The sequence below is a fragment of the Mirounga angustirostris genome, unplaced genomic scaffold (assembly GCF_029215605.1).
Source record: "Mirounga angustirostris isolate CCGP_5_RB_7025 unplaced genomic scaffold, mMirAng1.0.hap1 SCAF_15, whole genome shotgun sequence".
NCBI classification, from domain to species: domain Eukaryota; kingdom Metazoa; phylum Chordata; class Mammalia; order Carnivora; family Phocidae; genus Mirounga; species Mirounga angustirostris.
The window spans coordinates 34,147,290-34,174,358 of NW_026991723.1; the positions used below are offsets into that span (position 1 = coordinate 34,147,290).

At 38.6% G+C, this 27,069-nt stretch overlaps 1 protein-coding gene across 2 annotated transcripts in view; it reads right to left on the bottom strand.

Moving 5' to 3' along the window:
* Positions 1-27,069, bottom strand: part of PTPRD (protein tyrosine phosphatase receptor type D) — a 2,419,801-nt gene that overhangs the window by 47,773 nt on the left and 2,344,959 nt on the right. For both annotated transcript variants that reach the window (XM_064580091.1, XM_064580092.1), the window contains 2 exons: positions 16,595-16,714; positions 15,921-16,075 (listed from right to left, as the gene is read on the bottom strand). In XM_064580091.1, coding sequence (XP_064436161.1) covers positions 15,921-16,075; positions 16,595-16,714 — 275 coding nt within the window. The remainder of the gene's footprint in view (positions 1-15,920; positions 16,076-16,594; positions 16,715-27,069) is intronic.

Below are 27,069 nucleotides of genomic sequence, written 5' to 3' on the forward strand. Positions count from 1 at the left end.
CTTCTCAATGTTTAAAATGAGGATGCCATTCAAAGAAGTGTTTTCAAGCTTTAAAGCTTTGAGGTGGGCTATCATTTGGATGCATACATTCTGCACAATCAAAGATCAGTTTAGCTGCCATATAGCAATGGTTCAGCCAGGGGTGAATTTGCTCCCAAGGGGACATTTGGCAATATCTGAGGGCATTTTTGATTGTCACAATCCTTGGGGCATTCTACTGGCATCTGGTGGGCAGAGGCCAAGGATGCGGAGAAGCATCCTTCAATGCACAGGGCAGTCTCCCACAACAAAAATTATATGACCCAAATATCAATGGTGTTGAGGTTGAAAAGCTTGTCTTATAGTGACAATCTATTTTAACAAGATTTTTAAAGTGCAATGAAATAATTACTACATGTAGTACTATGTGTTTTTAAAGTGTTAAATTTTAAAGCGTTAAATAGTTAACCACTCACCTAGGTTAATATATGTATATACACACACCCATACATTTTCTACTCTTCTAAGTTACAAATTACATACAAAATCCACATTTCAGAAAAATGCGATAATGTGATAATGTTCTTTGCTGTTTGATAGTAAGAGAACCAATTTAAATAAGCACAAATTTTATGTAGGGTAAAACAATGACAACAAAAACATCTATTAGTACGAACATTTATTGACTTCTTTCTATGTGGCAGGTACCTGCCTAATTGTCACTTTACACATATCATCTTATTTAATCTTTATACACAATACTGTGAAGGACATACTACTATTATCCCCACCTTACTGATCAGGAAATTGAAGCTTAGAAAGGTTAAATAAATTGCAGTGAACAGTGCAGCTGGGATTTGAGCTCTAATAAGCTGATTTCAAGTGATTTTTAATACTAACTACCATTTAATGCTGTCCCCAAAGGGGATTTTTGGACCTGCTAAAAGCCATCTCTGTTGTGGGCAGGGGACAGTTCTGCTCTCATTTGTATAACATAAATTGGGCAAAATAGAAAACAGCAGTATGGTGTAGACAGAGAGGAGAGGACCTTGAATCATAAAACATGGGTTCTCAGCCAGACTTTCTACTTACTAGTTGGGTATATGGTCTTCAGCAAGTCATTTAACTTCTCAGAGTCTCAATTTCCTTATCTGTAGTGTGGAGATGGTAATAGTATACCCCTACTATTTTTGTTGTAAAGACTAAATAAAATAGATGATGGAAAGATGCTCTGTCAATGGCCACTTCCCTACACAAAAGTAACTTGGTTGCTATTCTTGGTCATGGGATGGAAATGGAGAGGTGACAGTTTCCCAGGTGCCCTTGCAGGGATTCTCAGGACCTACCCCTGATATCTGACACTGGCATTAGTTGTTTCTTACAATACTGGCCTCACCTCTCCTCTAGGAAAATTTCCATTTCATCAGGTAGCCGGAATTCTCCCCCTAGTACCCCAAACACCTGTGTGAGTTTTATATTTTATACTTACTGGAGCCATTATGAAATTCCTTTTAATGTTTTCTTTGTGTTCAATTACTCTTAAATTATTTCACTGCATGTAAGGCATTTTTCTCTTATAGGATTGTGTCATCAAACTATTGAAGATCTGGCCTCCTGATTTATATCACCATATTGTTTCATAAATTAAGAATTTGCTCTGTATGTCCAATTATTAGTATATGAGAACAGAACCTACACAATAGTTTCAATGTGGTATAATTACTTCTCCTCACCTTAAAATATTTCCATAAATAAGGACACAATTTGTATATTCCACTCATTTTCTTATCGAGAGATGTTGGTATTTTTAACCATCCAGTCTTTCAACTACAGAAGGCTAGGTTCCCTTATTAATTTATATATGAAAATGAATCTCAGGCTTAAGGAAAATATGGGTCTATGGTTTGCACTTGTTAGCATCTCAAAACTATCACATACTTTGGCAATACATGTGGTCTTTGATCTAAAGAGATATTTGAATGGAACATTGGGGAAAATAAAGGATGGAATTTACAATGAATGGTTAAAATGCATTAAACAATTTTCCATAGCACTCTGAACTCCTTTGGATCACAAAGTCTTTTATTTTTATGATCATATGCAACATTTTCCAAAATGTTTTACCTTGTTTCCAAAACCTTTTTACCTTGAAAAGTCTATTTTTGTCAATATTAGTTTGATATTAGAAGTAAATGATTATGTTGTAAATATGATCTAAGTAGTTCCTTGGTTGTGCTTTCACCTATAAAGTCAAAAAGTATTAACAAAGTTGGATCTTATGAATCTTTCTAACCCCAAATTATCATTTGATTTTTATCAGACCACACTTAGTGGTCCATTGATACTTCTAAAACATTATTAATCTACATCTAGCCCTTAGTTCCTATTCCTTAGGATATTATTTTTTAAGATTTTATTTCTTTTTTTTTGTGGGGATGAGAGAGAGAGGGTGCAAGTTGGGGGGCGGGCAGAGGGAGAGGGAAAAGCAGACTCCCCGCTCAGCAGGGAGCCCGATGCAGGGCTCAATCCCAGGACCCCAGATCATGACCTGAGCTGAAGGCAGACACTTAACTGACTGAGCCACCCAGGTGCCCTTATTCTTTCTGGTTTTAAAGACTGGTTTGATTCTACTGTGTACATGACTTTAATTATCCTTAAGGTCTATTTTACTCTTCTTGGAATCTTCTCATTTAGAAGACAGATTTAGGGGGTCTTGATCTATCTCTTCCTTCATATTTATTCACAAATAAATTTCTCTTATAAAGATAATGTATTCCCTTTATCCTAAAAGGGGTTAACCTTGACTCAGAGTTAGTACCATGGGTAAAGGGTTTATAATTGACACATTGAAATTATGGATTCACCCCAATTTATTCATTCTTAACAAAAAGTGAATTCAAATCTGTTGTCATATTGCTTTGTCATAAGTAAAATATAAACCACAAATTCTTCTATAGAACAACATAAAGAATGGGGCTCAATATGGAGAAAAGGGAAAAAAGACTTCTTTGTTTTCTAAGAGGAAGAGTGAAACAATATGGGGAAATGTAACATATGACCTCTATGAAAATCAAAGCTTAATAAATAGCTTGAAAGTTCTGTCCCTTAGTTTCTTTCAAAATCAAAATTTAGAAGTAAGGAGAAAAATACTGCATGTCTCTACTCATGTACTGCATAGATATATGTGAAGAGGTCATGGCAAATAACCATATGACAACCATTCAGTTACCAAATATATATTAAGGAGGTAAGTGTAAGGAACTAAGGTAGTCTCTGCAACAAGAAAAGTCAGAACTAGATACGATGATGAGTAAACAGGTCAAGGACTTTGAAATGGGCCAAATTTACAACCTCCCTGTGCTTAATGCTCCTCACAAATAAAACATACTGTTTTGTGGCTTAAACGAGTGATCTCTTAAGTGCTGAGTGATATTGGAAAGCGGTGATGGCTCAGTAATGGGTAGCCACTGTGACTATTCTAAAATGATTAAGGGGTAGAAAAGACTCACATACTAACAATTACCTTTGCTGCAGAACGAGTGAAATAAAGGCTAGAATATGGCCAAGTGATGTGGGAACAGAAAGAAAGGAGTGGCTCATTTTGACCGGGTCAGCAGGATAGGCTTAAAAAGTACAGTGTCAGGAAGGGAGCAAGATGGCGGAGGAGTAGGAGACCTGGATTTTGTCTCCTCTCAGGAATTCAGGTGGATAGGGATCAAACCATTCTGAACACCCACAAACTCAACAGGAGATCAAAGAAAAGAAGAGCAACAACTCTCTCATCAGAAAAGCGACCACTTTCTGGAAGGTAGGACGTGCGGAGAAGTGAATCCGAGGCAATATTCAGGAGGATAGACGGCGGGGGAGGGGCCTCTGTCGGCCGCTTCTGGCAAGTGATAAGCCGCGGAGCACAAAATCAGAACTTTTAAAAGTCTGCTCTGCTGAGGGACATCACTCTAGTGGCTAAGCGGGGGGTGGAACCCTCCAGGACAGTGTGGTCTCAGGACCCTTGGGGTCACAGAAAGACCGGGGGTGCCTGAGTGCGGCAGAGCTCCCAGGTAATGGAGCAGGGAAGCCGGCTGCAGAGGCGGAGCCCAGGCGCGGGCTCTCAGCTCGGGGTGGCCATAAACCGTGATCTGCGGCACAGTCGGGCCCCTGCTCCTCCAGCAGGGACCCAACAAGCGGCAGATCCGGGGAGACTCACTTTCCTCCCCTGGAAGGAGCCGCATTGGAGTGCACCGCAGAGATCTGCTGGGTTTGGAGACTCCACCCGGGGTCGGGTGCCAGAGATAGAAATGCGCGGTCACAGGCCTGGTGAGCACGGAGTGCAGCCGGAGACTGGGGAGACGGGAGTGACTGACGGCTTTTCTCTGGGGGCTCACTGAGAAGCGGGGCCCCGAGTTCTCGGCTCCTCCGGGGCAGAGATTGGGAGGCCGCCATTTTCACTCTCCGCCTCCAAAGCTGTACGGAAAGCTCACAGGGAACAAAAGCCCCGGAGAGCAAACCCGAGCAGATTACTTAGCCGGGAGGGGGCAAGGGCGGGGCAATTCCGCCTCCGGCAGAGACATTTGGAAACCACGGCAACAGGCCCCTCCCCAGAAGATCAGCGAGAACAGCCAGCCAAGACCAAGTTTACCGATCAATGAGAACGGCAGAACTCCAGCGCTAGGGGATTACTGCACATAGAATCCACGGCTTTTTTACCATGATTCTTTAGTCTTTTAAAGTTAATTTTTTTAACTGTCTTTTTTTCTTTCTTTTTTTTTTGAATTTTTCTTTTTCCCTTTTTCAACCAACATCTTATCAATCCCTTTAAAAAAAAAAAAACATTTTTATTTTTCATTTTTAGAGTCATATTCTATCCCTTCATAGTAGTTACCCGTATTTTTGGCTTATATATATAAGTTGTTCTCTCTTTAAAATTTTGAGATAGTTTCTTCTAACAGATTAAAATATACCCTAAATCTCTAGTATATGGTGTTTTCTATTCCCCTGCCTGATCACATTCTCTCCCTTTTTTTTTTCTTTTTTCTTTTTTTAATCCTCTTCTTTCTTTTTTCAAACAACTTCTTATCAATTACTTTTATAAAATTTTTTATAATTTGCATCTTTACAGTCATATTCTATCCCTTCATCATATCAACCCTTATTTTTGTCCACATATAAGTTTTTCTTTCTTTAAAATTTTGGGAGGCACTTTCTTCTAAAAGACCAAAATACACCCCAAATCTAGTGTGTGGCACTGATCTATATACCAGCCTGATCATATTTGATCACATTCTGGTTTTTTTTTGTTGTTGTTGTTTTGTTTTGTTTGTTGTTGTTTTTATCTTTATCTTTTTCTTTCTTTTTCTTTTTCTTTTTTCTCTCTTTCCGTTCCTTTTTCCACTGCTTCAGGTCTTTTCTGATTTGTTTAGAGTATATTTTCTGGGGACGTTGTTACTCTGCTAGCATTTTGTTCTCTCATTAATCTATTCTCCTCTGCACAAAATGACAAGATGGAAAAAATCACCTCAACAAAAAGAACAAGAGGTAGTACCGACTGCCAGGGACCTACTCAATGCAGACATTAGTACGATGTCAGATCTAGAGTTCAGAATCATCATTTTAAAGATACTAGCTGGGCTTGAAAAAAATATGGAAGTTATTAGAGAAACCCTTTCTGGAGAAGTAAAAGAATTAAAATCCAACCAAGTAGAAATCAAAAAGGCTATTAATGAGGTGCAATCAAAAATGGGGGCGCTAAGTACTAGAATAAATGAGGCAGAAGAGAGAATCAGTAATATAGAAGATGAAATGATGGAAAATAAAGAAGCTGAGAAAAAGAGAGATAAGCACCTACTGGATCACGAGGGCAGAATTCGAGAGATAAGCGATACCATAAGATGAAACAACATTAGAATAATTGGGATCCCAGAAGAAGAAGAAAGAGAGAGAGGGGCAGAAGGTATAATGGAGCAAATTATAGCAGAGAACTTCCCGAATGTGGGGAAGGAAACAGGCATGAAAATCCAGGAAGCACAGAGAACCCCTCTCAAAATCAATAAAAATAGGTCAACATCCTGACATCTAATAGTAAAACTTACGAGTCTCAGAGACAAAGAGAAAATCCTGAAAGCAGCTCGGGAGAAGAGATATGTAACCTACAAGGGTAGAAACATTAGATTGGCAACAGACCTATCCACAGAGACCTGGCAGGCCAGAAAGGACTGGCAGGATATATTCAGAGCACTAAATGAGAAAAATATGCAGCCAAGAATACTCTATCCAGCTAGGCTCTCATTGAAAATTGAAGGAGAGATAAAAAGCTTCCAGGACAAACAAAAACTAAAGGAATTTGCAAACACAAAACCAGCCCTACAGGAAATCTTGAAAGGGGTCCTCTAAGCCAAGAGAGAGCCTAAAAGCAACACAGACCAGAAAGGAACACAGACAATATACGGTAACAGTCACCTTACAGGCAATACAATGGCACTAAATTCCTATCTTTCAATAGTTACCCTGAATGTAAATGGGCTCAATGCCCCAATCAAAAGACACAGGCTATCAGACTGAATTAAAAAACAAGACCCATCGATATGCTGTCTGCAAGAGACTCATTTTAGAACCAAAGACACCCGCAGATTGAAAGTGAGGGGGTGGAAAACCATTTACCATGCTAATGGACACCAAAGGAAAGCTGGGGTGGCAATCCTTATATCAGACAAATTAGATTTTAAACCAAAGACTGTAATAAGAGATGAGGAAGGACATTATATGCTACTTAAAGGATCTATCCAACAAGAAGATCTAACAATTGTAAATATCTATGCCCCTAACATGGGAGCAGCCAATTATATAAGCCAACTAATAACAAAAGCAATGAAACAGATTGACAACAATACAATAATAGTGGGGGCCTTTAACACCCCCCTCACTGAAATGGACAGATCGTCTAAGCAAAAGATCAACAAGGAAATAAAGACTTTAAATGAAACACTGGACCAAATGGACTTCACAGACATATTCAGAACATTCCACCCCAAAGCAACGGAATACACATTCTTCTCTAGTGCCCATGGAACATTCTCCAGATAGATCACATCCTAGGTCACAAATCAGGTCTCAACCGGTACCAAAAGATTGGGATCATTCCCTGCCTATTTTCAGACCACAGTGCTTTGAAACTAGAACTCAATCACAAGAAGAAAGTTGGAAAGAACTCAAATACATGGAGGCTAAAGAGCATCCTACTGAAGAATGAATGGGTCAACCAGGAAATTAAAGAAGAATTAAAAAAAATACATGGAAACCAATGAAAATGAAAACACAACTGTTCAAAATCTTTGGGATGCAGCAAAGGCAGTCCTAAGAGGAAAGTATATAGCAATACAAGCCTTTCTCAAGAAACAAGAAAGGTCTCAAGTACACAACCTAACCCTCCACCTAAAGGAGCTGGAGAAAGAACAGCAAATAAAGCCTAACCCAGCAGGAGAAGAGAAATCATAAAGATCAGAGCAGAAATCAATGAAATAGAAACGAAAAGAACAGTAGAACAGATCAACGAAACTAGGAGCTGGTTCTTTGAAAGAATTAACAAGATTGATAAACCCCTGGCCAGACTTATCAAAAAGAAAAGAGAAATGACCCAAATCAACGAAATCATAAGTGAAAGAGGAGAGATCACAACCAACACCAAAGAAATAAAAACAATTATAAGAACATATTATGAGCAACTCTATGCCAGCAAATTCGATAACCAGGGAGAAATGGATGCATTCCTAGAGATGTATCAACTACCAAAACTGAACCAGGATGAAATAGAAAACCTGAACAGACCTATAACCACTAAGGAAATTGAAGCAGTCATCAAAAATCTCCCAAAAAATGAAACCCAGGGCCAGATGGCTTCCCAGGGGAATTCTACCAAACATTTCAAGAAGAATTAATACCTATTCTTCTGAAACTGTTCCAAATAATAGAAATGGAAGGAAAACATCCAAACTCATTTTATGAGGCCAGCATTACCTTGATCCCAAAACCAGACAAAGACCCCATCAAAAAGAAGAATTACAGACCAATATCCCTGATGAACATGGATGCAAAAATTCTCACCAAAATACTAGCCAGTAGGATCCAACAGTACATTAAAAGGATTATTCACCACGACCAAGTGGGATTTATCCCTGGGCTGCAGGTTGGTTCAACATCCGCAAATCAATCAATGTGATACAATACATTAACAAAAGAAAGAACAAGAATCATATGATCCTCTCAATAGATGCAGAAAAAGCTTTTGACAAAGTACAGCATCCTTTCTTGATCAAAACTCTTCAGAGCATAGGCATAGAGGGTCCATACCTCGATATCATAAAAGCCATCTATGAAAAACCTACAGCGAATATCATTCTCAATGGGGAAAAACTGAGAGCTTTCCCCCTAAGGTTAGGAACGCGGCAGGGATGTCCACTATCACCACTGCTATTCAACATAGTATTGGAAGTCCTAGCCACAGCAATCAGACAACAAAAAGAAATCAAAGGCATCCAAATTGGCAAAGAAGAAGTCAAACTCTCACTCTTTGCAGATGATACGATACTTTATGTGGAAAACCCCAAAGACTCCACTCCAAAACTGCTAGAACTCATACAGGAATTCAGTCAAGTGGCAGGATATAAAATCAATGCAGAGAAGTCAGTGGCATTCCTATACACCAACAACAAGACAGAAGAAAGAGAAATTAAGGAGTCGATCCCATTTACAATTGCACCCAAAACCATCAGATACCTAGGAATAAATCTAACCAAAGAGACAAAGGATCTGTACTCAGAAAACTATAAAATACTCATGAAAGAAATTGAGGAAGACACAAAGAAATGGAAAAACGTTCCATGCTCATGGATTGGAAGAACAAATATTGTGAAGATGTCAGTGCTACCTAGAGCAATCTACACATTCAATGCAATCCCCATCAAAATACCATCGACTTTTTTCAAAGAAATGGAACAAATAATCCTAAAATTTGTATGGAACCAGAAAAGAGCCCGCATAGCCAGAGGAATGTTGAAAAAGAAAAGCAAAGCGGGCAGCATCACAATTCCGGAGTTCCAGCTCTATTACAAAGCTGTCATCATCAAGACAGCATGGTACTGGCACAAAAACAGACACATAGATCAATGGAACAGAATAGAGAGCCCAGAAATGGACCCCTCATCTCTATGGTCAACTCATCTTTGACAAAGCAGGAAAGAATGTCCAATGGCAAAAAGACAGTCTCTTCAACAAATGGTGTTGGGAAAATTGGACAGCCATATGCAGAAGAATGAAACTGGACCATTTCCTTACACCACACACAAAAATAGACTCCAAATGGTTGAAAGACCTCAATGTGAGACAGGAGTCCATCAACATACTAAAGGAGAACACAGGCAGCAACCTCTTCGACCTCAGCCGCAGCAACTTCTTCCTAGAAACATCACCAAAGGCAAGGGAAGCAAGGGCAAAAATGAACTATTGGGACTTCATCAAGATAAAAAGCTTTTGCAAAGCAAAGGAAACAGTCAACAAAACCAAAATACAACCGACAGAATGGGAGAAGATATTTGCAAATGACATATCAGATAAACGGCTAGTATCCAAAATCTAGAAAGAACTCATCAAACTCAACACCCGAAGAACAAAGAATCCAATCAAGAAATGGGCAGAAGACCTGAACAGACATTTTTCCAAAGAAGACATCCAAATGGCCAACAGACACATGAAAAAGTGCTCAATATTGCTCAGCATCAGGGAAATCCAAATCAAAACCTCAATGAGATACCGCCTCACACCAGTCAGAATGGCTAAAATTAACAAGTCAGGAAACGACAGATGTTGGCGGGGATGCGGAGAAAGGGGAACCCTCCTACACTGTTGGTGGGAATGCAAGCTGGTGCAACCACTCTGGAAAACTGTATGGAGGTTCCTCAAAAAGTTGAAAATAGAGCTACCCTATGACCCAGCAATTGCACTACTGGGTATTTACCCCAAAGATACAAAAGTAGGGATCTGAAGGGGTACGTGCACCCCGATGTTTATAGCATCAATGTCCACAATAGCCAAACTGTGGATAGAGCCAAGATGTCCATCGACAGATGAATGGATAAAGAAGAAGTGGTATATATATACAATGGAATATTATGCAGCCATCAAAAGGAATGAGATCTTGCCATTTGCAACAACGTGGATGGAACTGGAGGGTATTATGTTGAGTGAAATAAGTCAAACAGAGAAAGACATGTATCTTATGATCTCACTGATATGAGGAATTCTTAATTGCAGGAAACAAACTGAGGTTTGCTGGAGTGGGGGGTGGGGTGGGAGGAATGGGGTGACTGGGTGATAGACACTGGGGAGGGTATGTGCTCTGGTAAGTGCTGTGAATTGTGCAAGACTGTTGAATCTCAGATCTGTACCTCTGAAACAAATAATGCAATATATGTTAAGAAAAAAAAAAGAAGAAGAAGGTAGCAGGAGGGGAAGAATGAAGCGGGGGAAATTGGAGGGGTAGACGAACCATGAGAGACGATGGACTCTGAAAAACAAACTGAGGGTTCTAGAGGGGAGCGGGGTGGGAGGATGGGTTAGCCTGGTGGTGGGTATTGAGGAGGGCACATTCTGCATGGAGCACTGGGTGTTATGCACAAACAATGAATCATGGAACACTTCATCTAAAACTAATGATGTAATGTATGGGGATTAACATAAGAATAAAAAAAACAAAAAACAGGGAGCTCTGTCTATCTTTCATCATGGAATGGAGAACATGTGGAAAAGGACATAAAAGAGTTGTAGAAAAGGGGACTCAGAAATAGGTATAAGAAAGATAAACGAGTAAAAAAAAAGGTAAAGGCAATTTAAAACAATTAAATTCTCATAAGAAATACCACAATATAAAGAGAGAAAAATACAGTCTCATGTTAAACAAAGAAACAAAAAAAAACAGTCCAGCCCTGAAATGATCTTACTGTTTCTATAAAAACTTCTAAAACACCACATGGAATTCAATTAACTTCAGAAAGCAATTATTGAGCACCTACTATGATATAAGAGCTTGGACACAAATGTGCATAATCCATCAGCCATGCCCTCTGGGATTTCAAGGCATATGTGATCTGTTCACATTTAATATTCTAAGTGTGAACCTATTTTATGAGAGCTCAAAGAATACAGTGTTTAATTCTTTCTGCAGGAAGAGGAATGGGAAATGAGCTTAAAAGAATTTTCCAGAATTTCAACTCAGATGTTTACAATATGAAGCAATCCCTATAAATGGATGAGTTGAGCTGTGTGTAAAACAATAGGGATAGGGAAGGTTTGGAAAACTGGATACTGCATTCCAGCTTAAAGGCATTCAAGTTCAAATTAAAAAAAAAAAATAGCACGGATGTAAACAAAACCATCTGAGGTCAGTTTGCAACCTTTGCAATACACACGGAAATGCTACTTGAGGTGGATTAGGAAACAGGATTGAACATCAGCAGGTGGAGAAGGGAACATGTGAAATTCTAGAGTGTATAAATATCATTTACCAAGAGCCAGAGATGAAAGTATTTGGAATGTGTAGTTAGCGGTAGGTGGCTAAGAGAGTGAACAATGAGGCATGAGGGAGACATCAGCCTAGATTATAAAGGGCCAGGAACACAATGCTAAGTTCAAACTTCATCTTGATGGCATCAACAACCACCTCATTAATTTCCTTAATGGTATCCTCTTAAGGATGTATCCTTAACAGTATCCTCTTAAGAGTTCAATGGTTTCTCAGGTCTTCAAGAACACGGATTTGTTATTATAAATGATTCTAGCTCATAGGAAATGAGAAAATGTTCTCTGTCACTGGGGAAAATTTGACGGAATTACCATGATGGAAAACATCTAAATTTTTTAAAAATCTATTACATTAAATACTGCATATTTAGAAACATCTGTTTATTCATAAGATACATGGCTCAGTCACATAGATTATATCCAAGTTAATGTTGATTATTTTCTCGAGTGTAAATATAAATATATATATATATATATATATATATATATATATATATATATATATACAGCTTTTAAAACTTACTCAATAATTAATATACTAATAATTAGTCGACACTGTTCTAAGGGCTTTATCATGTCATATTATTTCACTCCATCTTCATGAAACTCTTACTGCTGTGGAGAGATCACCCCACTTACAAGTAAAGAAACACAGGATAGCAGATAGGAGGTAACTTGCCCAAAGGCACACGGCCCATAAGCAAACAATCCAGCATTTCACCCAGGCAGTCTCTCCCCAGCGTGTGCGCTCTTAATGTGGAGTTGATATGCTCTGTATGAACTGGTTGATAGCTAAAGCTGGCCTTTCTTCCTAGGCCTGTAGAACCATTCTTCTAGAAATATGGTAGACCCTAGTCTTGTCTGTGATTACCACTAGGCTATCCTCCTAGCTCTTTCTTACTACTGACTGTTAGAATTTCTCTTATTCATAGTATCTCTTTTTAGTCCTGGCACATTTATCACCAGACAGAACTACTGGAGGAACATGAATCTTCTCTTTTTCTGCCCCCTCCCCCCTCTGTTTGTTCTACTACCAGACTTCATTTAAAACTTCCTTCATGCTCACAGGATCTGTTTGGCAGAAGGCTTGGGTTTGACTTTGTCACTACTTCATAACAGAGGAAGAAAAAGTCAAATCTATCATAGGAGAATTCACAACATGAAACACAGTATTTACTAAATTCCAGAGTATTTGTGTGATTATTTACAACAGGATCACGATTACCGTCATTGATAACTCTGTGTCTTGTCTATTGTGGCTTTCTGCAAAGCTTCTTCCTGCTTAGAGATGATTTCTAAACTAGCATTTCTTGGGTTCCACACAAGCAGTTGTTGTCTGCAGTGACTTTCCTCTGCCACTCCATCAGAAAAATTGTGCTCTGAGGTTTTAACATACACTGTATCCATGTCAATGATTCATGCTGATTAGCATGGTAACAGTGTGGACATGGCCAGGATTTCTCACAGACACATGAGATAACCTATGGGTGAACACAGATCATTTCTCAGAGCTCAGTTTACCCTGCATCTTTCCCTCACTGTTTCAAAGTCACTAATAAATTTCTTCTACCGATATACCTACTTTTCTGTTTAATACAAAGCTTCTCCAGAGCCTCAGGCACAGCATTTCCAAATGTCAACAGCTATTAGCTCTGCACATTCATCTTTGTTTCCTTATTTCTCCGAAGTTGTCTGTATCTCTCAGAGGTGAGTCCAGGTGGCTTAACATAACATCGGGGGGCGGGGGTATAGGAGTGTATGTATTTTATCAAAATAATGCACATAGCTATCTATCTCATCTCTCCTTCTTGCCTGCAAACTTTTCTGGACCCAACTAAGTATCTAGCATAAAGCCTTACACCTTGCTTAAGATCAACAGAGGATAAATTGTGTTTTTAAATGATCAATCAGTCAATCAACCACTCCATCAAGTATCCCAGGTCCTCCACTTTAATTTACAGGAATGGGAAGCATATTTTGAGACAGGGAACATGCTGTATTTCAAACTGTAATGCAAATACAATGTTTGGTGAAAACGTCCAAGTTAGGTTTACTTCATTTTTATCCGTATTTATATATATATCAATGTGTGTGTGTGTGTGTGTGTGTGTGCTTGTGTATATATCACTGTATGTGTGTTTCTGTGTGAACTGCATTTTTGCCTTTAGGAATATGACAGCAACCTTTCTTCAGTGAGCCCAAACTTCCTGTTTCCCTATCCTGCAGCCAAAATTCATATGAAAACATTTCATGTGGGATCTTCATAATCAAGTGGAGCTGGTGCCAAGCAGGGGTGGGGACATGTCACCAAGCACAGTGACTCTTTGACATATGCAAAGAAGGATATATGACAGAGTATATCGACTGGTCAAACTAGTGCCTGCTGAAACCAACAGGCAGGAGAACCAGAAATCTGCTGTCAAGATGCAAAAGCATTGGCTCAAATTAAGAAAAATAATTTCTAGTGTTTCAGAACCATGCAAAACACTGCAACATAGTGTCAGTTCCAGAGAAGCAAGTACTAGATTTTAAAACATGAGCCAGACTACGTCTGGCTTCCTAGCTCTCAGTACTTGAACCAAACCCTGTAGCTTCTCTTCTGCTCTCTTCTCTTGATCCGACATACCTTTAAGAACATCAAACAGAGAAAAGCATGGGAGAGTGTTTTGGAATTTGTAAAATACTCTATAAATATAATGTGGTGTTATTAGTTTTTGTTGGGGAAAAATTGCTGGGAAAGAGAAATAAAACATCTTGTTCAAAACCTGCTAGGCTGCTGTTTAACAATTACCACTGTAGCATGGGTTAGTCAGGTGAATTTTATTGCTTTTATTCTGATCTATCCATTGTCCCCATCTTTTTGTAAAAACAGAGTCATTTCTAGGATCCACTGTATTATGCTCAAGTATAATATGGGTTATGAAAGAGTTATACTATTAAGTGATGATAGAAGTGGTTTATGATAGATGCTTTCTTTTTTTCATATATACTTACCCACTGCAATTTTACTTGTCTGTGCAAAAAACCATATTCTCTCATATTTGAAGTACCCAGTTTACAAAGAACTATTATGGATTATATGAATTATATGTTTGTATAGTAATATATAGAATCTGATTAGGTATCTTTAGTAATATGTTAGTAACGATACTTGAGAGGAACTAAGGAACTGGTAAGAAATCAGTTAAATATTGAAAATGTATAAACACATTTATAGTAGAATCTGAGTGGTGATATAAAGAATGTTACTCAGAATTAAGTAAAAAATAATCATAAATTATACAACATTTCAAAAGAAATACAGGCTTATTACCTCCTAGTACATAAAATAAATTCTTCCAAAATATAGGTCTTTATATTAAATTTTTAAAACTCAGATTAGTATATTTTCTATATGTGACTTGATAATACTAATATGTAGAAGGTATCTAGAAGCTATTATATTTAGGGGCGCCTGGGTATCTCAGTCAGTTAAGCGTTTGCCTTTGTCTCAGGTCATGATCCCAGCATCCTGGGATCGAGCCCCATATCGGGCTCCCTGCTCAGTGGGAGCCTGCTTCTCCCTCTCCCTGCCGCTCCCCCTGCTTGTACTCTCTCTCTGTCAAATAAATAAATAAAATCTTTAAAAAAAAGCTTTTATATTTATAGTATTTTTTTTTTAATGTCTGGTGGTTGTTTTTTTTTTTTTTAGATTTTTATTTATTTATTTATTTGAGAGAGAGAATGCGAGAGAGAGAGAGAGAGAGCACAGGAGGGGGGAGTGTCAGAGGGAGAAGCAGACTCCCTGCTAAGCAGGGAACCCGACGTGGGACTTGATCCTGGACTCCAGGGTGATGACCTGAGCTGAAGGCAGTCGTTTAACCAATGTTCGGCAATTTTCTTTCCTATATATAGTAAAAAGGTTGTATCAGCCCAAGCCACGAGAACTTGTCAAGCAATTCATCTATCTATCCATCTATCTATTATCTATCTATCTATCTATCTCTATTTCTAAAGAATATTCCTCACACAGATGAAACTTGAACCAAATCACAAGATTGATTCTTAACTCTTTTCTGTTTCATCTATTTATTGCCATGTGCACACTTAATTTTGTGTTTATATATTTATTTATTTTTGCTCCAAAGAGAAAATAGCATGAACCATAGTTGCTTATCGCCTCCAGAGAAGCATATTCATCTATATCAAATCCTTTCTATGAATGTTAGTACAGACCTCATTTGACTAAAAACCACCTGTATTATTTATAAAGAGATCTATTATCCCAGAGAATCAAGAAGTTGGAAGGAGAATATCCAATGAGGAACAATTTAGCTTTCTGTTTCCTCTTGGATATTCTGACTATGAGAAAAACAAATGCTCTCAGTGGTTCTTACCTGCAGTGCACAACCATGGGACCTGCATCAGGAGGGTTACAGGTTTTGACTCTCCGTAAGAAAGCTAGAAAAGGTGTAGGGTGCTCTGGAACGCCGTGATCAGGCCAGGCTGTGAACTGGAATTGTCTTACTTCTCTCTTCTCGCTTGACCCATTCTGTGAAGCAGGAAGACTGGGTAAGATTCTGTGTTCTTAGCCTCAGATTGTAGTGATGAGTAGTAACATGGAAGAGGTAACATGGAAATATGCTATCTTAATTCCTCCCCCTACCCTATGACCTTTGGGAAGATGCACTCTTTGGAGCTATCAACACCAAGCTATTTGTAAATGACAACTATCTGCTCGGGAAGATAAACATTCTTAGGTGAGAAGCATTATATTTTTTAGGTGTAACTATCAGGAGTGCACCTGTTGTATTTTGCGGAAAGAACTAGCTCTTCTTCATCTATTCTTCATTTGTGGAAACTTCCATTCAGAGTGAGAGTTCCATATTTACTTATAAATTGCTGGACAAGGAGAAAAATTGCTGAGTGATAATGGAAGAATTATTTCATTCTTCACTGTTGCCAGTGGAATCAAGATTTAAGCAAAGTCTTAAGATACTTGATTTCTCAAAAGACGCTTTCTTTAAATAATGGAAAGGGGAAAGGGAGGGGGAAAAAATAAAAGGCAAACCTTGTAAAGTGCAAATGTCCGCACACAGTACGTGGCCAGTTCCACCGTATCGAGCAGCGTCACTTGCACCAGCCCGTGGGTTTCTGTGCCTCTACTGGGCCAGTACTGGTCACACTTCACCTAGAAGAAACAAGTGACACATTCAGGGCAGATGCTCATCAATTTCTCTATTAGCCTCACTCGGAGTTGCTGTTGAAGGAAAACAGCTTTTTTGTGTTTCATTTTATGTTGATCTTTTTCTGGCATGTATTCTTGTTATCCCATATATGTAAATTACTGCTCTAATGCCAATATAAACCACATTTTTCAAACTGGTAGGAATACTAAGCAGTAACAGATTCAATTTTCCTGGAGAAAAATAAATTGCAGATTGTTGCTAAGTAAAATAAGGAAAGAGGTATTTGAAACTTTAGAGTACTTGAAAAGAAAACGCAAATTTGAAAGAAGGCACGTTCTGCATGGAGCACTGGGTGTTATACGCAAACAGTGAATCATGGAACACTACATCAAAAACTAATGATGCAATGTATGGTGATTAACATAATAAAAATAAATAAAAAAGAAAACACAAGTTTGTTCTGGGATATATGTCATGAATCGCATCAGGAGGATTATGCTCAGCCATTTAAATGATGTGGTGAGACAGTTAGTGTTCACCCATCAAGGTTTAAAAGGCATAAACTAGTTCATCTTGAACTATCACAATTTCCAAATACACTTGTTTAAAAAAAACTAGACATAATTTGTGAATCTATCAAAGTATATATAATAAACAACATGGCATTGTAAAAAGTACAAGATAAATGGTATTTGCATCCAAAACAAATTAAATCGGTAATGTGTAGTGGAAAAAGAGCTGTGTGTTCTTTAAAACCAGTCTCAGAAGGTCATACACTAGTGCAAAGTTAAAATAATTTAAAATTCATTCATTTCAGATGAATAATCTACAATTTCTATGTGGAGTTGAACAAAAGCACATAAAAAGTATTCAAGTCAATTAGTTTAACATGCAACAGAAAAATAATTCCAAGTCTGGAATACATTTCAAATTTCCTAGGTACTGTGGGTATTAAAAAGCATAATAAAAAATGACAAACACAACACTATATTTTCTAGTAAGGTCATAGATAAGAATATATTTACCCTTTCTATCTCAGATTAAAAGAAAAGATGGGAATAATTCTTTTTTTTTTTTTTTTTAAAGATTTTATTTATTTGACAGAGAGCGACAGCGAGAGCAGTAACACAAGCAGGGGGAGTGGGAGAGGGAGAAGCAGGCCTCCTGCCGAGCAGGAAGCCCTATGTGGGACTCGATCCCAGGACCCCAGGATCATGACCTGAGCCGAAGGCAGACGCTTAACGACTGAGCCACCCAGGCGCCCAAGATGGGAATAATTCTTAACTGAAATGCATTTCTCTAGGTAAAGAAATCTAGTACCATTTTATATTAGGAATCACACCGTGTAGTTGAAAAAGGAAGATTTGAAAGTCATAATCTCTGGATTTAAACAAAAGCAATGAGGCATTATTATCATAGACACTAGAATTTTTTGGTCCAGTGAATAGAATTGCTAGATAATTATTTGCTTTTATGTTGAATATAAATATTAGTAGCATTCTGTGAATAATATTGTAATTTTCTCTTTCACAGATGTAGCACCTGCTCTTCAAAGGACTCAGGCTCTTTCTATCTAGATCATGGGCCTTCTGAAAAGGCAGAGGTTTTATTCTCTATCCAATTTCCTAGACAACAAAAAGAAGAAAACCACTTTAATGTACAGTTATACAGTAAAGTGGAGGTTGAATTTACATGGTTTGACTCTCATGCCTTTATTTCAATGGTGAAACCAAACAAACACCTATTTTATAAAAAACAAACAAGAGTCGTTCAAGAAAGATGGGCAATTTGTGTCTTAATTGGATTTTTAAACATACTTACATGTTTTCTAGATGCATAACAGGTTCTTCTATGTTTATATTTCTATGATATGATCTACTTAAAGAATAGTAACACAAGGGGAAGACAATTCTCTAAGGAGAATATTGATATAGCATGACCCTGACTGAGTACCTCTTATGTTCTCTAACCATCCATTAAAACCTAAGTTGTATGTGGGTGGAATTAGCAGAGGATACCACCTGAACACAGCCAACACGACTTAAGTAGCCATGATTCAGATTGAAAGAAAATCACAAAAATTATGCCAAAGGCTCTGATTTAAACCACAAAATAGATGTCAAGTTGATGTCTCGCTGCAAAGGACAAAAGTAACTTTGGAGACCTCTTACTGCAACATTTGAGAGGATGACAGCAATGTGTTGAGTTAAAAAATGAAGAGAGAAACTCAACTCATTATTTAACAGTTTCAGCTGGATGGCAACCCTTTCAAATAAAGATCAACAGATCAAATCCCATAAGGACAAATGTTGCTATGACAGACACAAAAACAGCAGGTTAATGCAATGAAATGATCTATAAGGTCAGTACAATGCACTGAACCAAATTCAATGCAATTATATTTCAAAGCTGGAAATTGATTATCATCAGACCTTTTGGTGAGATAAGACAAAGGAAATGAAGAAAAGGACCATAAGCCAGCTTTTATGTGACCTCTGGAAAAGTTGCTTCATTATTTAGTGACTTTCCATCAACAACTCCACTCCAAGACATAGCAAAAACTGAAGTTACTGAAGTATGAGAATAATTATTCTCATACTTCAAGTATTAAGTTTAAAACTGCAACTATTATTGACTTATACTCTGACTCCTTTAGGAAAAAAGAATACTGGAAAACATTACTTTAAGGAGTGAATGTTGTGAACATTTTTAGCTAAAAGAAGAAGAAAAGAAAGCTTTTGTACTCAGTTGAAATAACATACTTGAATCTTACTCTTTATGAAAAAAACAAAAAACAAAAACCACCAAAAAAACCAACTCAGACAAAAACCCTGCTCTAAAACGTTTCAAACTCAACAGCAAAAAACTGGAAGCAATTTTTTCAAGCAAGTATATTTAAACATTGTTGTTTTCTCTCAAGGAATATTTCACAAAGGGAGTTTATGAAAAAATAAGTATTTTAATGTATGTACACATGCACACATATGGTCTCAGCAGCAGGATTAGAAGCTTTCCACAGGCTTCTTGGAACAGCTATAGAAATCCACTCTTCCCTTCATTAGTAAGTACCTGTGCACACTCTTCTCTCTCTCATTCTCTGAGTAGCCCGCACGCTTTCATCTGCTTTCTAAGGGCTACATTTAAGGGCTCAGATTTACTGCCATTCTTCTAAGTCCTTCATTTTTAGCTATACTAAACAAACAATTTCTGATTTCAACATTAGAAAGCAATTGGGAAGTATAGTGAGTGAGAACAAGGGCACAGGAGAACAGTTAGAAATTTTTTTTTTTTTCTAATTATCCAATGCAAATGAACTTGCTTCATTGTCTCTCTTGAAATGTTTTTACTTGGACAATAGCCCCTCCCTCCACCTTTTCTTCTTTTCCTCTGGGAGAAAATCTCAGAAGATATTTCTAGAGAGAGTTACCACTTTTAGGCTTTGTGCACAGAGACCAGTGTAGGAGGCTCCCCTCTGAGCATCTAAGAACTAGAAGGCAGCAGCTCCTGAACACAAATACTGATGTTTGCCTTTTCCTCTTTGATTCTGAAGTGACTGACTACATCTTCAGGACTGATGCATAGAAGGTTGGGCAGTCTAACTGGATGGCTGGGAAACTGCTTCTCTATTTTTAGGACCAAAATCCAGCAGCCTCATCTGTTAAATGGGTACAATATCTCCAGCATGACAGGGCTATCATAAGGCTCAAAAACCATGCACCTGAATCTCTAAACCCAATAGGCATTCAATAGGCAACAGCTATTATTAAATCTCAGACTATGTTCCCAATTTTTTATGATTGTTGTTCTAAAAAACATAATCATTCTAAGTGTGAACAAAAGAAACATGTTATTAATCCCCATGGATATGTATTTAGGAGTTGCTAAGTCTTAGAAACTGTGAGGACACCAAAGTGAAATGAGATGCAGTCCTGCCCCGAATCCATCAGCTTTACTGACTAGATACAGAGGTATGCTTTCATCTGCTGGTTCTTCAAATACATAGTTGTGAGATTTCCAAATAACTCCCTTACTCTACCTGGGTCCTAGTCAGATGTGAGGAGAGAATGTTTTAGTGTCCGAGGGGGAAAAGGAGAGAAGCAGAACATGATACCCAGGCTGTGGTTTAGAAACCTCAATTTGAGGCCTAACCTAAATAAGACAGTTCAGATTTCTGGCCAGATTTGGGGGAGATACTTATTTTTATTATTACAAAGTGACTACCCTTATATGGTAGCTTAATTTCTTCATAATTATGGAAAAAACAAGCTGACCATCACTAAATGTATGCTATGGAATTAATTTATGTCCCCTCTTTCATGGCAACCTATTAAAAGCAAATTGATGGAATGATAAAACTTGTCATTGGAAATACCATGTAGGATTTATCCAGTAGGTCTGCTGACTGTGCTTCAGAGAAATGCTTTCTTTCTAGTTCTAGTTTTACTTCCAAATGGCTTACCTTGGAAGTGCCTGGCATATCGCAGATATTCAGCAACTGGAAGCCAACTTTATAATCAACTATACTGTGGTCTGCATTGACTTATTTTTAAATTGCCCAAAACTTTCTGAAAGCAAAACCTTCTCATTTCAATTTAACAAAGACTCATTGAGCATCACAGCAGCATGGTGAAGCATCAGAATTCCAAAGTATGGGGCGTCTGGGTGGCTCCGTCGGTTAGTGGCTGCCTTTGGCTCAGGTCATAATCCCAGGGTCCTGGGATGGAGCCCTGCGTCAGGCTCCCTGCTCAGCGGGGAGCCTGCTTCTCCCTCTCCTCCCCACTTGCTCGTGATCTCTGTTGCAATCTCTGTCTCTCTCTCTCAAATAAATAAATAAAATCTTAAGAAAAAAAAAAGAATTCTAAATCTAATAAACCAATACCTTCAAAGGGTCCCAGCATCACTGATGCAAAATGCACTTGCTATATGGTACTTTGAAAAGTTTGCCTAGGGCCAGATAATTTATCCAAAGAAGGACTTAGAATAAACAATAAATGATAGATGGGAAAGCATAACTGTTGCTGAAAGTAACTGGAAATTAGTATCTACTATGTTTGGTCAGAAGAACCTTTTATAAGGAGTGAATAGAAAGTATGCTAACATTAGATAATACTAGTCAAAGTTGGTATTGGGACTACGGGAATGTTAATATACACTCATCAATGCACATTTAATAAGGGAGAACATAATAAAAGGAAGTTTCAGAAAATTATTAGGATATATTTTAGTGGATGGATAAATTATATGCTGAACTGTTTGTTTCTATAGGTTGGCAGTTTTAAAGACCAGCTTAATACTTGATTATTCAAAAATAAGTATGGAGATCATCTCAATGATTCTATTGTCTTTCAGCGATAATGTCATTCTTTTCACTCAACTAACATTTGGCCATATCTATTTTCGAATGGCAGAAGGGTAGTCTGGTTTGTGTATTTCCCCTCTTCATTTTCTCTTTGTTGACCACTACATAGTGGAGATCAAGTACAATGGAATACCTGAAATGAGAGCAATATTAAAGCATTTGACTACCAATGCAGTAATAGCTTTTCATAAATAAAACCAGAAAGTTGAAAAACATTATTCTCTAAATAAACCAAATTATTCATTATAAAACTGCTTATCAGCTCATTGAACCGTTTGAATACTTCAAAAAATTGGTATTTCCTTTTGTTTGATGTGTGCTATAGACTAAAATTTTGTGTCCCCCCCCACCAAATTTATAAGTGGAAATTTAATCCCCAGTGTGATGGTATGAGGAGCTGGCCTTTGGGAGTTGATTAGGTCTAGGATGCAGTCCTCCTGAATAGGCTTCATGCCTTACAACAAACTCCAGAGAGCTCTCTCCCTCCTTCTACCATGTGCGGATACAAAAGGAAGAACCAGGAAGTGGATCCTCACAGGATACCAAATCTGTCGGCTTCTTGATCTTACACTTCCCAGTTTCCAGAATTCTGAGAAGTAGATTTCTGTTGTTCATAAGCCACCCAGGCTATGGCAACAGACTAGGACAATGTGCCCACCAGAAGTTCATATAGGGACATACACTACACTTTTCTAATGACATCCCCCATTAAATTGATAGTTGTTACATCTCAAGTTTCTGGCTCTTTGTTGTAACCCGAGAAAGCTCCATGAAGTACCTCTTTGTCCTGGCAAGGCGGCACTTGAATGTCAGCTCTTTCCACATAGCTGCGGTCCTTGGATTTCGCACCTCGGCCCCAATCACAGCTGGCAGCGGCTGGGTGCCCTACATAGCCCTGTGGGCACCTCGGTGTCTGGATTTGCTCAGTGGTTGCCTGTGGCCCAGCAACACTCCTGTGTTGCTGTTACTGAGCAGTATATTAGATGACTTAAAGTTTCAATGAGAAGATAATTTCTGTACACCAGTAGTTCAATACATTTTAGCACTTTAACAACTAGTACGGTTATACTGGTGCATACCAGCTGAGCCTCAGCTTTGCCTGAAACAGAGACTGATCCACACTTCTTAAAATTTTAGAAGTGACCTCACCAGCCTGGGAGTGCTACAAACATGAATGTGGACAATGAGAGGGGCTTTGCACAAAGTTGCCAAGAGCAAAACTGCATCTCTTCCTCCCAGCCCAGCTCTTTCCTAGGCCAGGATGCCTCTCATTCACTTTCATAGGAATGTTTGCTTGGGGCCAGAATTGGTAGGCTGCCCTTCTAAATCGAGGAGATGAGGGTGGGGGAAAGAAGGTAGAAAATCTGAGAAACCAGCAAACAGTAAGAAATTGGTGGGATTCTTTCTCTTTTATCTGACATTGTGTCTGTTGACAAGAGAAAACCAAGAGTGTGGAACTTGCTAGATAAGGACCCAAACATCTTTTAGGTTGCCAATATGAGCATCATTCTTTTTGTTGCCAGTGTCCTATTTACATTAAGTATCCACCACTTTTCAAAAACAATCCCATACATCATGCAGACTCCCAAGGCAATGTTTGTGCTGCCGTTTCTACAGTTGCTTAAGGAAAAAGCAGTTTCTGTTGCCCTAGATAGGCAGTGCTTTAGGCTGCAGTTTGAGAAATTAAATGTTTAAGGCCTTCGGCGCTTCCAGTTCTATTTGGAAAAGGACGCAGACCTGGCATTTGGAAAGCATTTGCTCTCCATTAAACTTACCGAACCTTGACAAACCAGAGAGGCCAAGAATTAGTCTGCCGCTGGCCAAGGCTGGGCCTTCCAAAACCGATAATGACAATGAAAACAATAACATTGCCATTTATAATCTTCAACAGGATTCTGCCAACTTCTAACCCAAAAGGACCTCACAATATGAAAAGAATCTCAAGATGTGTTTTACAGGAAAACAAGAAAACATTTGATCAGAATATCCTTTGCCTAGAATTGTCCTCTTGGCCATAGATCCAGATGTGAATGTGTCTCACCTTCCCTCTGTATTGGGGGAAATATACTAAGGAGACGTTCATGGACAGGGGAGGACATCGGAGGTGGAGGGAGTGATCATTAGGTCAGAAGTGCTCTACCCATCAAATGTCAAGTCTCTGTATTCTTATTCCCTAAATTATTAATACAATGTTGTTAACACCAGCCCAGTCCCTTAGGTCTTGACAGCATCTATCCTCCATTCATCAGCACAAACAATAAAATTCAGTGGAACAGGGAATTTCCCCTGCTATGACCTAAGATAAACTAAAGTCATGATGTACAAAACATTTGACCTGCTCTAGCAATGGATACCATCAACTGAGTTGCATAATTTTCTGTTTGGGAACAGAAAATGGGATTTAGGTGGTCTGGAAACCAAGTGTAGAATTCCTCACTTCTAACCCTATGCTTATACCCCGCCAGTCAATGTGGCCCACACTGAATGGGAGTTCAAATCATGTCCCTTTTGTTGAGGGTCAAAATTTCACTCCTTATCCTCAACATTATAGCACTAATCATAGCACAATACCACAATAATAGCACCTTAAGTGATTCAACTCCCATTAGAAAGCCTGCAAGACAACAGAAGCATCAGTGAGTGTCAACCATGGGCAGTGAGTAAGGGCAAGCTGGTGAGGACAAAAGAAAGTCAGCTATCCCTTAACCTTGGTTAAGCTGTTTCAGCTTGTAACTCTAATCAAGGCTGCTGAAGAATTTATTAAGCATGAGGATTACACATTCCCTCTGTCTTGTATTCCTTAGGATGGGAAACAAAGTAGAAGAGGACCAGCCAAAAACAAACAGATGAAGGGGAGGAAAGAAAAAGACAATCGCCCACTAAATAATAGAGGTTCCTGGGCCAGGAGTCACCATGGCAAATCCTACCTTGGAGCCTCCAATGGTTCAAACGAGGCTGCCAATCATGTGTCTTACTTGCCCACAAATAACACCCTTGGAGTGGAAATCCCAGCTGTATACATTTACTCTCCTACCAGTGCTTCATTTTTTCTGAAAATTTTCTTCCTTCCATGTGGTTGCCCAAACCAATTCATGTGCTTACTGGCATGTTATGAAACATGGAAACAATTAGAGACCACATTCTAGGGCACAAGGGAATGACTCGCTACAGAATCAATGAACTATGCAGAACTTGAGAGGATTTGGCAAAAAAGATGGAAATTGTAGAATAAGACCCACTAACAGTATCTCATGTCACACAGCACATTCTACAATTCTTTAAATTGATCTGTGTGTTTTCAGGCAGCAATCGTACTTTACTTTCAAAGTCTCTAGTTTATAGCCTTATATTTTGTTTTGTTTCTTTATTTATCCAAATGAGACTCAGAAAATATTCAACGTACACATTCTCTCTTCAGGTTTTGATAGCTGAATTCACACACTATGCAAACAGTCTTCTCAGTTAAGTTTGGAATTCTTGTAAGGCCACATTTGAGGGGGAGTGTTTGAAATCAAAGAACTTAAATTTCCAAAAGACCAGTTTGAGTCCTAAGTCATCACACTTGGAAGGGCTTCTTTAGCAAAGGAAATGCTAAGAATGGTCAGCTCTTTAACAAAAGGCTAGTGAAACTTCTAATACATGCTAATGAACCCAAGAGCCTTTTCTGTGAGTTAGCTGTTCTAACTTGGCAAAGGTTTAAGCACTGCTGCTTTATCATCCAAAGGCCTGAGTGAGAGGCAAAGCACAAAGCTAGAAAACACAGGACATAGGTACTAAGGGGGCAATTCCCTAGCACCGTCAAGTGAGTAAGAGAATGGGGAGGGGTAATGCAAAACTGAATCAAAAGTAAACGTGGTATCAAGAATATATTATCTTTAGTGACAATTATTACTACATGTAATTCATGTTCATATTACTATTTTCGTATACTATTTCTTCAAGATATGGTTGCAGTGGAAGCTGCAGTCAGAATGTCCTTGTGATCCATGTGCAGACTGATTAACAATTCCCTGCATCAGTGTCTCGATTCTGGAGATTCTGTCCTGGGGAAGGCAAGTGCAAAAGAAGCCCATGTTGTGAGCTCTGTTTGGTCACAGTACATGGGTGTTGCACTGGGAACAGTGGGCAGAATTCATCATGAGCAGTGACTCTATGAGGCTGGTCAGGGTTCACTGTCAGCCACAGAGAAACAAATGCATTGCATTTGGGAACAAAAACTGAATTATTTGAGAGCAGCTTTAGGGGAAACTGAGGTTGTACTGGTACATCCTCCCAGCTCTGTCTCAACCAAACCCTAACAGATGAGATTCCTTACCTTGGTTAATACCCACAATAATCCTATGTAATTTAAAAAGGACACATGAGACTTTTAGGCATCCCAGTAACGTGTTCACTGTCAAACACCTAGTAAGCACTATAGCTGGGATCTAAACCCAGACATCTGACTGCAAGGCATCTATTTAGGACTGTGTCATATAATTCCCTTCTCTCTGATGGTGGTATCCCCAGGCAGTCTTGTGAAATATCATCTGTCCTCTCTTCCCTTTCCTCTTCTCTCTCCCCCATCACCAAACTGCCAGTCAACATGTACTCCTGCATACAAGTATTCTGCAGTACACAGTTTACACACACATGCACACACACACACACACTTCATTTTTCTATATACCAAGGGGGTGTGTGTGAATATTATTTCAAGAATCTGAGCCTTCTTCCAAATAATGAAATTTCAGGCTTCAGCCCTTGGAGAGGTGATTTCTTTCAACCACCTGGACCACCTCCCCTTATGGGGAAGACTACAAGCAGTCCCTAAATAAAGCCAGACTAGTTCAAACATCTGTTTTGAAATTGAAAATTCACTGAGTCCCCAGATCAGCCCACATAACCCACAGAGTTCCTAAAGTATAAAGCTATATATTTCGGTAACAATTAAGCACTATTTAGAGAAACTCAATCCAAGTTCTTAGTTGTGAATCTATGAACGCCTTTCCCTTTCTC